Below are 16,211 nucleotides of genomic sequence, written 5' to 3'. Positions count from 1 at the left end.
TCTCAGGGATTGAACTCAGGGCCTGGGCACTGTCCTTTAGATTTTTTTGTTCAAAGCTGGCTCTCAACCACTTGAGCCACATCTCTACTCCTGGCTTTGGGGTGGTTAATTAGAGATAACAAGAATCTGGTGGACTTTCTGCCTAGGCTGGCTTTGAACTTCGATCCTCAGCTCTCAGCCTCCTGAATAGCAAGGTTTACAGCAATGCACCACTGGTACCCGGCAGTGTATCGATTTCTACACCCTTAGATCATTATGGTTCCCTTACAGTCTTCAAATGTGGTTCAGTGGAAAACATCCCTCATGTTCTTTTCTTTCTATCATTATTAGGGCATACTAGTTGTGCAATGGGGTTTTGTCATGATGTTTCGTATGTTCATGCAATATCCCCAGGCAAACTGATGGGACCACACTGCTCTGAGGGCACCTGTTAGAATACTGTCACAATCTGCTACAACTAGGGGCAGGACAATGATGGGAGACTAGGCCAAAGAACTGAGCTCTGGGGGGACCAGGGGACCCGAAGTGATTCTTGCTGTTGCATCCTGAGACTCCATTAACAACTGTTATTATTAGGTTCAGTACACAAGGAGAGGACTGAAGATATGTGCAAAGGCTAAGGTTACAACCAATAACACGAGGCATAGTTTGCATGTAAGTGATTATTGACTTCCTTATCTTAGGAAGCAGAGGGAAACAATTAACATTCCAACATTACCACAAACTCAAATCTTATCCCCAAAAGCTCTTAACTTAAACACACTTAGGGCGGTAATTTTTACCTCTGCCTGCCTCAGCTATTTGACCTTTCCTGGACCAGCTCTCATCCTTCTGAATGCTGGCAGAGGTGGCATTTGGTCTCTTAACACTTTCCAGGTCTTACAGCTTGGCTTCAGGGTTCTCACAGAATACGGTCTTTCAAATGACTCAGCCCTGAGTGGCGAACATGGAGAACTCAGAGAAGTAGGCAATGGTAGTGCAAACCTTTGGGAAACTGGATTCAACTTACTTTGTCCCTTTGGCTCCTGCCAGATGTGATGACAGGTTGAGGCTCCATTGCTTTTCTATGTCTTATCCATATTGGTGATTATTTAAATTATGATTGTGGCATGCTGTATATATTTTCATGGTGCAAGCATGATAATTTGGAAAAAAGATTATAAAAGTGCACCAGAGAAAGAAACACAAAGTCCCAAGTCTAGAAATAGTGGTTTTTAACAATGAGAGATAGATAGATAAATACATACGTACATACAGAGAGGGGGAAGAGAGCGAGAGAACCATCCCCAGGAGCATATTTCTATGCATGTAATTGTACTGGATTGTACTGGGGGCAGGGGAGGTGTTGTTATTGTTGTTTGTCAGGCATAGATCTGGGCAGTGTCCCTGGGCTCTTCAGCTCAAGGCGAGCACTCAACCGCTTTGAGCCACAGTGCCACTTCCCATTTTCTGGTGGTTAATGGGAGATAACCATTTGTTATCTCCTGAATGTTCCTGCCCATTGGCTGACTTTGAACCATGTTCCTCAGATCTCAGACTCCTGGGTAGCTAGGATGACAGCCATGAGCCTTTGGCACCCAGCTGCATTTTATTTTTAAAGAACTGCTTACTTAGTAAGCTATAAAGTCTTCACTATCCCATGTTCATATTATGTGTGTGTGTTTGTATACACACACACATACACACAGAGAGGAAGAGAGAGGCAGATATTTGGAGGATAGAGGACTGACATATAGGTTGAATGATTGATTGAGTTAGCCCTCTGTAATTACAGAGAGCTACAATTTACACCAGTATTTCAGCCGCTTGTGGCTCAAAAACCTTTGCAAAATAGGAAACAATATTGAATATATACAGAACTATTGAATATATACCAAACAGTAAAATACAAGTATTGTCCTAAATATATCTTATATAACTATAAGTAATCTAGAGATGATTTAAAGTATATATTTGTCTTTTACAAATAGTCTGCCATTTGTTATCAGGACCTTGAGCATCTATGGATTATGTTTTGTTGGATGCTGGAACTAATCCTCTGTAGACACTGGAAAGTGTGTGTGTGGGTGTGTGTGTGCGCGCACACACACGCAAAGTTTTGACTGTGTGTATCTGCCATCATTTATTCTATACTCACTGCATTTAGGTGTTGGGGTTTTTATTCCCTATGGTTTTTTATGCTATCACAATTATGCCCCCCCCCAACTTCCTCCAGATGATCACAGAAGTGCAGGCTAAGGGCCTAAGATGTCCTCGGCCTGAGGGTCCAGGCAGTCTTGCAGAGATCAGAGGAGAGTTTGGGTCCTTGTGGCCCTTCCTTAGGTGTCTTGAGTAAGCTCTTCTGGAAATGAGGAGCCAGGGCAGGCTTTGGGCACAGTGTACAGTCTAGAAATAGTTTCATTGTTGTGTTGGAAAACACAAAGGTATTTTAAAAATCAAAAGACGTGTGATCTTAACCTCGATTGTCCCTGAACGGGGCTCTTCCTGGTGGCAGAGGCCTTGTCTTGTGGGCTGTGCTCTCCCTAGAGCCAGTATGAAGTATGCACCTCACTCTGGTTGAAGGAAGGAGAGGAAATCAAACTGCAGATCAGAGAAACCTCTGCTCTCCATGCAGTGTTGCCTGTAAACTCATCACTTCTACATCTACACATCTAAACCAGACTGAAAACTTTTCTAGGGTGAGGGGATAGAAATAGCATACAATTCTTTTTCTGTTGGTTACTTTTTTTCAATTTAATTTTATTGTGTTACTAAGGTATTGTACAGTAGGATTACCATTTCCTAAGTTAGATTATAGGTACATTCCTTTTGTTGTTGATGGTAGTGGTGGTATTTGCTTTTGCCTTGGGCTTTTTATATTTTTCTTTTTTAGAGGCAGTGCAGAATGGGAGAGAGGAAAAAATAAACTAATGCAATCATGCTCTTTAGAATACACTATAACTTGCAGTTCTTACAGCAAAACCACAGCAGGAGCCAAGGACTGGTGGTTCACATCTGTAATCCTAGCTACTCAGAAGGCTGAGATCTGAAGATCATGGCTCAAAGCCAGCCTAGGAAGAAAAGTCCCCAAGAGATTCTTATCTCCAATGAACCACCAGACAACCAGAAGTGGCACTGTGGTTCAAAGTGGTAGAGCGCTATTCTTGAGCTGAAGAGTTCTGGGACAGCACTCAGGTCCTGAGTTCAAGCTCCACAACTGACAAAAAAAAATGAAAAAACAAACCATAGCAGGATTTCATTGACCAATACTGTCTACTATTGCTTATGGAGTCTGAAGTTCAGCCACAAATAGCTGGGTCCTTGAGGTGTTCATGTTTTCCCCACATTTGTTGCCTCAGGTGCCAGGGAAGCATTAATCCTTACATCTACATGCCCTTTGGAGCTGGGCCCAGAAACTGCATCGGCATGAGGTTTGCTCCATGAACATGAAACATTTCTCTTGTCAGACTCATGCAGAATTTCTCCTTCTAACCTGGTAAGGAGACCCAGGTCAGTATACTTCCTAAATGAACAATATTTTATGGTAGTTGTTGAGGGCCAAATACTGGGGCTTGAACTCAGGCCCTCATACTCTCCCGAGTTGTTTGCTCAAGGCTGGTGCTGTACCACTTGAGCTACACCTCCAGCTTTTTGCTGGCTAACTGGAGAAATGAGTCTTAAGGACTTTTACTATGCTGGACTGACTTGAAAATGTGATCTCAGCCTCCTGAGTAGCTAGGATTATAGGCATGAGCTACCAGTGTCTGGTTTTATGGGAGATTCATGTTTTTTGTTTTTTTCTAATTGAGAGGCCTTTTGTCAGACAAGTATATACTTGTTCATCTTTTAATATTTGATGAACCAAAGAATCTTTATTGTTGTTGTTGTTCCATTTCTTGGATTTCCCAATTTGGGAGCCAGATCTTTTGTTTGATAGACTTAAAGTAGGAAGCTTGTGTCCACTCAGTGCAGATTAGCATGACATGGTTCTGCTGAGAGTCTTGGACCTGGGTGCATTTGAACTTCCTATCCCCTGGAGTTAGCATGCATAGCGCATGATCTTGACATATAATGATCCTGTCATTGTGATATTTGAGAGACTTCTCCTCTGCCCAAGCTTACAGAGGCTTCCCACAGGACAGAGTCTTGTTTTCAAGGCTCACATATTTAAAATTCTGCTCTTCCTTGACAGTGGAATTCCTGCCTGGGAGAGGGGACATAGAAACATACATATATACGTACATAATATTAAATACATAGATGATGATGATGATGATGATGACAGATAGATAGATAGATAGATAGATAGGTAGATAGATAGATAGATAATTTCTACTTAATATATGGCTTTTAGGGCAGCTGTGTCGCTTTCCTATTAAGTGTGCAACCAAGGAACTTAACTGTAAGAAAAAGGGAACCACTGGCATAGGTGAGATGGGACAGATGCTCTTCAGGTCCCCAGAGAATCTGTTTTCTAGACTAGAGAGTGTTCTTGTTCACAACGACATGCTTGTCTTCCCTGTTCTGCGATAGGCAGGCTGCCCCTTCACCACTGAAAGATCCACTCACAATATGGAGTACTCAGTGCAGCACTCAGAAATTCCCTATTTCCCACTACCCTGGGAAGTCAAAGGAAGATGTTAGAAAAGTAAAAGAAAAAGGAAGGAGGGAGGGGGAAGAAGGAAGGAAGCCAGACACCAGTTGCTCATGCCTGTAATCCCAGCTTTTTTTTTTTTTTTTTGTCAGTCGTGGGGCCTGAACTCTGGGCATTGTCCCTCAGCTCTTCAGCTCAAGGCTAGTGCTCTACCACTTGAGCCACAGCGCCACTTCTGGCTTTTTCTGCTTATGTGGTGCTGAGAAATCAACCCCAAGGCCTCATGTATGCAAGGCAAGTGCTCTGTCACTGAGCCACCTTCCCAGCCCCTCCACCTGCTTCTTAATATAAAAAAGTTATTTATCACTTGAGTAAAATAATATCACATCATTGGTGCTGGTAACTTCAAGGAAATTGTGACCTCATTCTCTGCATGTATGCACTCTGTACACTACTCAATACATACCTTGTGAAATGAACCCAATCCTAGCTATTCCTGAATCTGGGATCTGAGGAGTATCGTTTAAGCCAGCCAAGGAAGGAAAGTCCATGAGACCCTTATCTCAAAAAGCACAGGGACAGGCTGGGAAGTTGGCTCAGTGGTAGAGCGCTTGCCTTGCATGCCTGAGGCCCTGGGTTTGATTCCTCAGCACCACATAAGCAAAAAGAAAAAAAAGCTGGAAGTGGCGCTGTGGCTCAAGTGGTAGAGCGCTAGCCTTGAGCTGAAGAGCTGAGGGACAGCGCTCAGGCCCAGAGTTCAGGCCCTACAACCGGACCCAAAAAAAAAAAGCACAGGGACAGTGCCCAGGCCTTCAGGTCAAGCCTCAAGACACACACACACACACATACACACACACACACACACACACACACACACACACACACACACACACACACACACAAGTAGGAATGAAAGAAAGAAGGAAGGAAAAAAGAAAAAAGGAAGGAAAAAAAAGAAAATAAGTAAAGTTCTTGAAATCTCTTCCATCATTAAATTGCTTTAGCTCAAATGGAAAACGTGACTGGATTATTTAGAATTTGAAAACTGTTTATGTAATTGAAATGTATTATACTTTCTCAGGGTTATCTGACAGAGCGAACAAATCCAAAATGAAACTTCTTATGAGTTTTCAAAAATGTCTTGCTTCATGGCTAATAATCTGGCTTAAATATTGTGAGTTTGTGCTCCAGTCCTAGACTTGAACTCAGGGCCTCGGTGCTATCACTGAACTTTTTCCTTCAAGGTTAGTGCTCTACCACTTGAGTCACAGATCCCCAACCAGCTGTAGGGTTGTTAACTTGAGATAGCTTCAAAAACTATCTTGCCTGGGCTGGTTTCAAACCATGATCCTCAGATCTCTGCCTCTTGAGTAGCTAGGGTCACAGGCATGAGCCACATCATCTGGCTGGTTAAAAAAATTAACATATTTTTTACTCCATATTTCTTAAAATTGTGTCAGTAAAATATCATAATATAGATACACATATTTTTTCCCAATGAACAGGTAGAAGAATACCATTAGCACCCCAATCTTGACAGAGCTTAACAAATGAATAGAAAAAGTTCAACACAGAAAATGTCAAAACTAGTAGTCAGTCATTATTACCTTTAATGTATCTTTCTTCTTTGCTTCTGTGGTTGGAGGTGGAAGGCTGATCACTTTCTCATTGTGCTTCATTAACTATTGCAGATTCCTGTGAAATTAAGGAAGCAAGGAATTCTTTAACCAGAAAAACCCATTGTCCTAAAGATATTGTCAAGAGATGGCACCTTAAGTGGAGCATGATTTTCTGCAAAGAGTTTTCTGATGTGTTTCTCAAGGACATTGTGTCCAAGAGCACTAGAAAATCAATTGATTGTATATGAGAGAGGAAAGAACCCCTCAGAAGTGAAGCCAGGCTTGATCTTTTATGGTGAATTCGTGACCAGCAACTCTGGACATTTTCAAGCTTGTTCAATGACTGTGTTGGCTTTTATCTACTGGGTGACATAAAGGAAGTGACTTCTGGTTCTCATGGGAGGATTTCTTTCTGTTCTGTCATTATTGCCATTCTTGGAGCTCTGATCAGAGAACAGACATTGGTCACTAATCCGATTAACAAGTAGTTGGGAAATGGAGAGCATTTGTGGTGACTCTGGTGGCAAAAACCTATCTCCAATGTTATCTTTACATCATTCTATAATAAGAATGGTGTTGAGAAAGTTATACTACAAAAGTTATACTACAAAAACTGTTATTGTAGCCAGGCACCAGTGGCTCATACCCATAATCCTACTACTCAGGAGCCTGAGATCTAAGGATTCAAGTTCAAAGTCAGCATGGGGAGGAAAGTCCATGAAACTCTTATCTTCAATGAACCACCAGAAAATTGAAATGGTGCGGTGGCTCAAAGTGGTAGAGTGCTAGCTTTGAGTGAAAAACCTCATGGATGGGGCTGGGAAGTTGGCTCAGTGGTAGAGTGCTTGTCTCGCATGCATGAGGCCCTGGGTTCAATTCCTCAGCACCATATAAGCAGAAAAAAGCTGCAAGTGGCACTGTGGCTCAAGTGGTAGAGCGCTAGCCTTGAGCTGAAGAGCTGAGAGACAGAGCCCAGGCCCAGAGTTCAAGCCCTAGGACTGGACCAAAAAAGCTCATGGATAGTGCCCAGGCGCTGAGTCCAAGCCCCAAGACTAACAAAAAAAAAAAAAGTATGAGAATGAGGCCTTCTACCCACATGAGGCACTGGATGAGGATACTCCATTTTTATCATCAGAATCAGTGATTTCATGGTGTCTGTTGCAAATCTCCAATTTGATTATTTATCATCCACAGAGTTAATCCACCATGTCCTTCCTCATTGAAGGAGTATCACTTGTGTGATGCTACCACTTTTTTTGTTGTTGTTGGTCATGGGGCTTGAACTCTAGGCCTGGGCGCTGTCCCTCAGCTCTTCAGCTCAAGGCGAGCACGCTACCACTTGAGCCACAGTGCCACTTCCAGTTTTCTAAGTGGTTTATTGGAAATAAAAGTCTCACAGACTTTCCTGCCCCAGCTGGCTTTGAACTGTGATCCTCAGATCTTAGCCTCCTGAGTAGCTAGGATTACAGGCATGAGCCACTAGCACCTGTCTTGATGTTACCTTTTGGGGGGGGGGAAGGGGAGGGGGTCCGGTTGTGGGGCCTGAACTCTGGGCCTGGGCACTGTCCCTCAGCTCTTCAGCTCAAGGCTAGCACTCTACCACTTGAGCCACAGCACCACTTCCGGCTTTTTTTTTTTTGCTTATGTGGTGCTGAGGAATCGAACCCAGGGCCTCAGGCATGCAAGGCAAGCGCTCTACCACTGAGCCACCTTCCCAGCCCCTGATGTTACCATTTTTAAGTTCATATTTTTGTACCACTCTACTGAAAAGTGTTGTATTCATTTTCATGTAATATTTCTATCTCATTACTCCTCAATGTTCCTTTGTAGTCTATTTCCAACTCCCAACTGTGTTAACACAATGAACACTGAATAAAGGTAGTTGCTTTTGGTCAACTGATTCGACAGTAATGTTAAAAGAACTCCCTTAATTCAAACAGCATCTTTTCTTCTTCCGTTCCATTCCTTTCTTTCTGTGCTTTCTCTTCTCTGTTTTTCTTCTTTCCTCATAAGTTAGTCTTAAAACTTCTAGAGCACACCAAGGAGGAGGTAGGTACATCTGGCTGTGGAGAAGGGTGTGTCATGATGGCTTCAAGTCAGAGATCAAGTAGGACCTGGAACTCCTCCACATGGATCAGGGAGCCTGGCCTGGATATGGGAACCCAAGAAAGCTGAATTGGAGCTATGCAGATGGGTGGCCTGGTAAACGGTAGCCCTGGCCTCAAGAGGGTATGCGAAACTCAGGAAAGGTGGGAGGACATGGAAGGAGTGTTTGTCCACATGATGGGAAATGGATCAAATAATAAAATATATGGGGGGGGGGGGGCGGGGAGGGCTGGGGGGGGGGGGAGGGGAGAGGCTGGGAAGGGATGTGAAGGGTAAACAAAGGAGGAGGCTGCAATGCTTGGTAAGAAATGTATGCATTATCCTGCCCATGTAATTGTTACCCCTCTGTACAGTATGTTCACAAATAAAATTAAATTAAATTAAAAAAAATAAAATAAAATATATCAAAAATAACAGAGGCCCTTTTACCTCTGCTGATAAAGATCACTTTTTTTGCTCCAACTATTTCTGTATTGAGATGAAGTGATTACATAAATTTCACAGTACTGTGGCATAGTTATACTTAGCTAACGTCGCAGACACATTTTAACCTTCACAATGATAATCATCATTATCTTAATCTACAAAGCTTACGAACTGTATGAGCTTTAACAATAAAACTATTTCTTCCAAATCAGGTGATATGTACCTTTCTTTCCTGTTGCATAGTGTCAGCAGTTACCTCTTTCTCTGTCATTCCCTCCTTCCCATTGCTGCCCTCAAGTTGCTTGGTTCATTTTCATCAATGTCCAATGTAGCTGATGTAGCCAAAATGTATTTTCCCCCAGTTTGCATTCCTTTATGGCCAGGGCCCTATGTATAATAGACATTGTATATAGGGAATATATCTGATATATCACTGGTAAATATCTTTTCCCAATTGGTTGGCTGTTTTCTAGTTTGGTAGCCATGTCTTTAGCTGTGCAGAAATTTTTAATTTTAAGGTAGTCCCATTTGTCCTCTATCTCCAATATGTCATACCTCTGAGACTCTGTTCAGGAAGTTCCTGCCTGTGCCTATGAGTTCTAGTGTCTCCCCTACTCTGACCTACAGTAGTTTCAGAGTTTCAGGTTTGATGTTGAGGTCCTTAATCCATATTGAGTTGATGTTAGTGCATGGTGACAGGCTGGGTCCACTTTTAGTTTTCTGAATGTGGCTGCCCAGTTTTCCCAGCACCAATAGTTGAAAAGGCTGTGTTTTTTTCCACTGTATATGTTTGGCTCCTTTGTCAAATATCAGCTGACTGTAAGTATTTGGTTTTGTTTGTTTGCTTGTTTTGTCAGTGGTGGGGCCTGAACTCTGGGCCTGGGTGCTGTCCCTCGGCTCTTCAGCTCTAGGCTAGTGCTCTACCACTTGAGCCACAGCATCACTTCTGGCTTTTTCTGCTTATGTGGTGCTGAGGAATCAAACCCAGTGCCTCATGCATGCAAAGCAAGCGCTCTACCACTGAGCCACCTTCCCAACCCCAAGTATGTGGTTTTATTTCTGGATCTTCTAATCTATTCCTTTGGCTTTTGGGTCTATTTTTGTGCCAGTACCAAGCTGTTTTTGTTATTATGGCTCTTTAGTAGAGCTTGAAATCTGGCATTGTGATACCTCCTGCATTGCTTCTTTTGCCTAGAATTGCTTTGACTATTCTAGGTCTTTTGTTCCATATGAATTCTTGGATTGTTTTCTCTGTTTCAATAAAGAATGTCATTGGAGCCAGGTGCCAGTAATCTAGTTACTCAGGAGACTGAGAGCTGTGGATTGCAATTCAAAGCCAAACTGTGCAGGAAAGTCCGTGAGACTCTTATTGGCTTAAAGGTTTTCTGTTCTGATTATTTTGTTTTGCGTTGCCTTTTTTTCTAGTGTTGACCACATGGTTCTAAACTTCAGCCAGTTTTCATTTAAAAAAAAAAATTAAGCATGCTTTAAAACTTTTGTGCACAAGTGTGTTGTGAACATGTTCAAAGTAATCTCCTTGTAATACATGAAAATTGTCATCATGCTTTAAAATTATTCCCTTTTTAGCCGGGCACTGGTGGCTCACGCCTGTAATCCTAGCTACTCAGGAGGCTGAGATCTGAGGATCGCGGTTCAAAGCCAGCCCAGGCAGGAGAGACCGTGAGACTCCTATCTCCAATAAACCACCAGAAAACTGGAAGTGGCGCTGTAGCTCAAGTGGTAGAGCGCTCGCCTTGAGCTGAAGAGCTGAGGGACAGCGCCCAGGCCCAGAGTTCAGGCCCCACGACCGACCAAAAAAAAAAAAAATTCCCTTTTTGACTATAATTGTAACTAATGTGAACCTTGAATAAAAGGAATTAATTACCAAGTGTGCTGCTTGTTAGAAGGAAAAATCTTTACCAACAGAAGTAGTAAAAGGAATGAGACCCAGCCCCACTCCTAACTAGCTGTGATGGAGAAAAACAGTAAGGGAAAATGTAAAGAATATCTTGAAAAATAGAGCTTAGGAGTAAAGTTAGAATGTAATTAAGTTGGCTGTGATTTACACTGAAAACTAGCATCTCATTCTTTATGTCCCATCTATGAAACTAATTGTGTAAACCAAAGTTCACTTAAGTGTTTGTTTATCTTTCAAATGAATACCTTTTAACTCAAATTCCATTTTCTCCTGTTTAACATGTAAGCTGCCTTGGATATAGAGCTTAAAGGACACCGACTCCTACATTCTTCATTGTAATCACAAAGGCCTAGTGACATCTACAATGTCAACGTCTCAGAATCCTAAGGTGTCATAAGCAATTAAGAATAACTATATTTCTCTTTGATCTCTTTATTGCTTTAATTGGGAATAAGGGGCAATCTGTGGATGACAGTTCAAAGCGAACCCAGGTAGAAGAATCCCTGAGTCTCCATCTCCCAATTAACTAGCAAAAAACCAGGCTGGAAGCATGGTTCAAGAGACTCATCTCTACCCAGCAAAATTCTGCAAGTGGTGTTGTGGCTCAAAGTGATAGAATATTAGCTTTGAGCAAAAGTGCTCAGGGACAGTGCCCAGGCTTAAGTTCAAACACTGTGACTGACAAAAGAGATGCAACTGGGACAAGACATCTGAGCAATGAGCACCTAAAACCATAAGACAAAGTTAGTCCTGGAGCAAGAGGAGATGGTGACACATCCCAAATAGAGTTCCCCTTTCAAAATTAACCAGAGCTGGATGATCAAAAGAAAATAATTAATAAGCTTGCCCATTTAATGCCCATGCCTATCTCCCTTCTCACTGGACATGAACTTACATTTTTGCCTTTGTTACCTGTGATTTACAGGAATTGATCAAGACCTCTTACAGGGCCCCCCAATCCAGCCATTCGGAATGGCTATGGGCTCATACTCAAAAAAGAACTTTTCTGGCTTGTGCCCAAAGTGTGTTTTCCTGTGTCATTTATATCAACCGGCCCTGCCACCTTGTCAGCCTTTTGCCTGATCTCACCTTTTCAAAAATTTCTCTTTAACAGGATAACAGCTCTCACTCAGGACACTACTCGGGAGCAAATCAAAGCCATCCTATTACTTCAGAAAACCAGAGGCTTTGCTTATATTGCTCCCCTCTCAGCTCAATCTTTATTATGTATCCAAAGACTCTATATGAAGGATCTGCCTCTCCCTTCTTGGCCCAATCTTTTTATGTATCTAAAGATGGAGTACGAAGGATGGACTCCAGCCTTATTCCCCTAGGAAAGGAAAGCACCAGGTACATGCTCACATATTTGTCTGCAGGAAGGTCATTATGACCTTAACCCTCAGGAGACAACAGCCCCCCACCCCAGGTGGAGCATTCCACTCTATGCCCGGCCAAGAACACTCCCTGGGCCCCAAATAAGCATAGCCTTTTTTAAAAAAAATTTTCTGCTTCTTGTTCAGACCTATATAAGCTCAACCCAAGATCCAGTCCCTCACACAACAAACTCATGGGAAGGCCTGTGCCCCTTGCTGGCAATAAATAGTCCTAGTTTGTTGAGGATCAAGTCTGGCCTATTCCATTTCTATTCTCCTCCATTTTCCTAACACTCACCAGTTCATAATATTCAAAATAGTTAATGCTTACCTAGAAAGTCAAAGACAAAATAAAGAAGTGCTCAGGACCCTAAAGAAGACTTGAAAAACTAATCACATTTGGGATGTCCATTTCTGCTACAAAAGAATTTACTATGAGCTGGGTACCTGTGGCTCACACCTGTAATCCTAACTCCGCAGGAGGTAGAGATCTGAGGATTGCTGTTTGAAGCCAGCTCAGCCAGGAAACTTTGTGAGATTCTTATCTCCACCAAATTTAAAAACAAAAACAAAAAAAGCCTGAAGTAGCTCTGTGGCTCAAGTGGTAGAGCACTAGCCTTGAGCAAAAGAAGCTGGGGCGGGGCCAGCACCCAGGCCCTGAGTTCAAGCCCAGGACACCACCCTCCACTCTCCCAACACACACACACACACACACACACACACACACACACACACATCTTACTGTGACAAACTAGGAGACAGTTATTGAGATCTGAGCACCAGGTGGCAGTGCTGTGTCAGTGTTTATATCCTGGTTTTGAAGGTTGTGTCTTAGTCACATAGGGGAGTATTGCCATTTATAAGAACATAAGAAGCCAGTGCTAATGGCTCATGACTGTAAACCCAGCTACTCAGGAGGCTGAGATCTGAGGGTTGAAGTTCAAAGCCAGCCTGGGCAGAAAAATTCTGGGAGACTCTTATCTCCAATAAACCACCAGAAAACTGGAAATAGAGCTGTGGCTCCAACTGGTAGAGTGCCAACCTTGAGCAAAAAAGCTCAGAGACAGCTCCTAGGCCCTGAGTTCAAGCCCCACAACCATCTCCTTCGCCTCCTCCACTTCTTCCTCCTCCTCCTCCTCTTCCTCCTTCTCCTCCTCGTCTTCCTCTTCTCCTCCTCGTCTTCCTCGTCTTCCTCCACCTCCTCCTTCTCCTCCTTCTTCTTCATTTTCTTCTTCATGACAGAACTGGTGCTTGAACTGGTCACTGTCCCTCAATCTTTTCTGCTTAAGGCTAGTGCTATACCACTTGAGTCACACTTGAGTCTTTGTTTTTTGTCTGTTTTTTTTTTTTATCATTCGAGATAAGAGTCTCTCCACCTTTCTTACCTAGTCTGGCTGTAAACCATGATCCTCAGATCTCAGCCTCCTCATGTGAAAAAAAAAAGTATTCTATTCTGTCAAACCAGAGTGTATTTGGTATTGTTTATTGATATTTCCGGGAATAATATCCTTGTAACTATTATCAGTATTGCCTGTTACCACCTAGCCATGTTAGGGAGATAAATCTTGAATTGAAGGAGTTAAAGTAATAAACTATAATTGCTAAGTGAGAAAAAAAATAAACTTTTGACAGGAATTAAGGAATGGCCCCTTTCTACCCTTGTTAGTGGATTGTACTTAGACTGTGAGTCTAGCTCCTTAGCAAGAAGGAGGGACAGTTTGAATTGGAATAAAAACCTAGCAAACTGCCCTACATGGTGTGCCTGCCTAGCTCTGGGTAGATTGATGGGGGTAGATTGATGGCATCGCAACTTTTTGCCCAAAAGTAAATTGCCTTGGTGAAATCTCCTCTATCTCTTGTGTTTCTATTCATTTCTGACATCAGAGGGTCGTGCATTTCTAACAATGAGTAGCTAAGATTACAAACATGAAACACCTTTGCCTTGGGGCCCATCCTGACTACGTAGTTTTTTCCACTTAGAAAATGGTGGCCATCACTAAAGCTACCAGCGGAACTATATTTATTGCTGCATTATTTACCCTAGTTAAGATATGGAACCAGCCAGGTGCTGGTGGCTCACGCCTGTAATCCTAGCTACTCAGGAGGCTGAGATCTGAGGATCGCGGTTCAAAGCCAGCCCAGGCAGGAGAGACCGTGAGACTCCTATCTCCAATAAACCACCAGAAAACCGGAAGTGGTGCTGTAGCTCAAGTGGTAGAGCGCTCGCCTTGAGCTGAAGAGCTGAGGGACAGCGCCCAGGCCCAGAGTTCAAGCCCCACGACCGACCAAAAAAAAAAAAAAATAAAAGATATGGAACCAACCCAGATGCCCCTCAGTAGATGAATGGATCAAGAAAATGTGGTATATATACACAATGGAATTCTATGCCTCCATCAGAAAGAATGACATTGCCCCATTTGTTAGGAAATGGAAAGACTTGGAAAAAATTATATTAAGTGAAGTAAGCCAGGCCCAAAGAAACATAGGTCCCATGGTTTCCCTTATTTGCAATAACTAGTATATGTCTGAAACAAGCAGAAAAGGTCAGAAAGGTTCATGTTAGGGAAATGAACCCCAAGATAAGTATTCAAATGTTTTTTTCTTTCATGTGATTGTTTCTAACATATTTAAAAGATTATTTCTTTGTTGCTTTGTATGTCCCTTCCCCACAGTATAACCCCTGCTTTCACTGTATTTGATGTTAGTATAATTTATGGAGGGGAAGGGAGAAAACAAATCATTTAAATAGGGATACAGGTGGACCCATTGCGACAATGAGATGTATAAGTCGATGTATAAGTTGTTATGTCGAAAAACGAACTTTACAACTTTGGTGGGGGCTGGGAAGGTGGCTCAGTGGTAGAGCGCTTGCCTTGCATGCTTGAGGCCCTGGATTCGATTCCTCAGCACCACATAAGCAAAAAAAGCCAGAAGTGGGGCTGAGGCTCAAGTGGTAGAGCGCTAGCTTTCAGCTGAAGAGCTGAGGGACAGGGCCCAGGCCCAGAGTTCAGGCCCCACGACTGACAAAAAAAAAAAAAAAAAAAACGACTTGCTTTGTGGACCAATATGTGATGTATTTTTTTAATTCATAGGCTTCTGAGAATAGTGTGTATTATACTGGATGGAATAGGCTGTAGAAGTATTAAGTCTATTCATTTGGTGGTGAAATTTAACTCTGATATTTCTTGGTTGAGTTTTTGCCTGAATTATCAACTTATTACTGCAAATGGGGTATTGAGGTTGCTCATATGTATTGTTATTAATTCCTAATCTGTCCATTAATGTCTAGTAGTGTTTTATGAAATTGAGTTGCTAGGCATAGTGGCTCATATCTGACATCCCAGCTTCTCAGGAGATGGAAACTGGGAAAATCATAATCCAAGGCCATCTTAGGCAAAAAAGAAAAATAAAAGAAAAAAATTAACATAACCCATCTCAACCAATAACTGGATGTGGCAGAATAGGCCTGTCATCCCAGCTATGTGGAAAATATAAGGATTAGGCCCACAGTCTAGATGCCATCTCAGAGGAGGAGGAAAACATAAGACACTATTAAGCTCTTGATCATGTCCCAAAGTTACTGAGTATTTGAATCGTGCTTGTTTATTTTTTCCTAGGATGGCCTGGAGTTCACATCAGGACAGAAATTAAGAAACACCTGAAAGGCCATTAATAATCATTTACCAAGTGTCTAAGTGGACAGCTTGTTTGAGTTCTTCAACTCTCATAGGCATGGGAAGGCCCTTCTACTGGTTGTGGCTCTGGTTCCACCCACTTCCTAGCAAATAAAATTCTATCCCAGATTATCAAATCACCACTGGAAGAGGAAGAGAAACTTGGCAGGCACATCTCTGAAAGGAAGCTTTCAGCTGAAAGAAGATCTCAGAGGAGAATCATAGAGGAAGCTTGGCAATGGGCCCAACCACAAACTTTTCTGTGGAAACTTGGATGCTCCTGTTTATCACCCTGCTGCTCCTCTATCTGTGAGTAACTGTCTGTCCTTCTGTCATTTAAGACTTGGGAGTGTCTGTCCTTCTGTCATTTAAGACTTGGGAGGTTGATCAGACTCCTCTTCATTGTCTCTTGACTTCATCCAAGGGGAAAATATGGAAAGGAACTTGATTAAACAATGGCAAACCCCTAAGTGACTAGTATTGGTCTTACACTAATTCCTTGAAGGAAAATAAAGCACTCTC

General features: G+C 42.4%; 1 protein-coding gene across 4 annotated transcripts in view; it reads left to right on the top strand.

The window, feature by feature from the left end:
- The window catches only part of LOC122113684 (cytochrome P450 3A9-like), a 123,625-nt gene that overhangs the window by 85,533 nt on the left and 21,881 nt on the right, over positions 1-16,211 (top strand). For 2 of the 4 annotated variants that reach the window (XM_042686749.1, XM_042686747.1), the window contains exon 1: positions 15,867-15,998. The exons of the other annotated variants lie outside the window; for them this stretch is intronic. In XM_042686749.1, the coding sequence (XP_042542683.1) occupies positions 15,928-15,998 (71 nt within the window). In that variant the 5' untranslated portion in view covers positions 15,867-15,927. Of the gene's footprint in view, positions 1-15,866; positions 15,999-16,211 lie in introns of those variants that run through there. 4 annotated transcript variants of the gene reach the window in all.

This window comes from Dipodomys spectabilis, unplaced genomic scaffold, assembly GCF_019054845.1.
Source record: "Dipodomys spectabilis isolate Male_0828 unplaced genomic scaffold, ASM1905484v1 ptg000098l, whole genome shotgun sequence".
Classification (NCBI taxonomy): Eukaryota; Metazoa; Chordata; class Mammalia; order Rodentia; family Heteromyidae; genus Dipodomys; species Dipodomys spectabilis.
The sequence above is the reverse complement of the archived record's forward strand: the minus strand, read 5'-3'. Positions and strand labels throughout refer to the sequence as shown.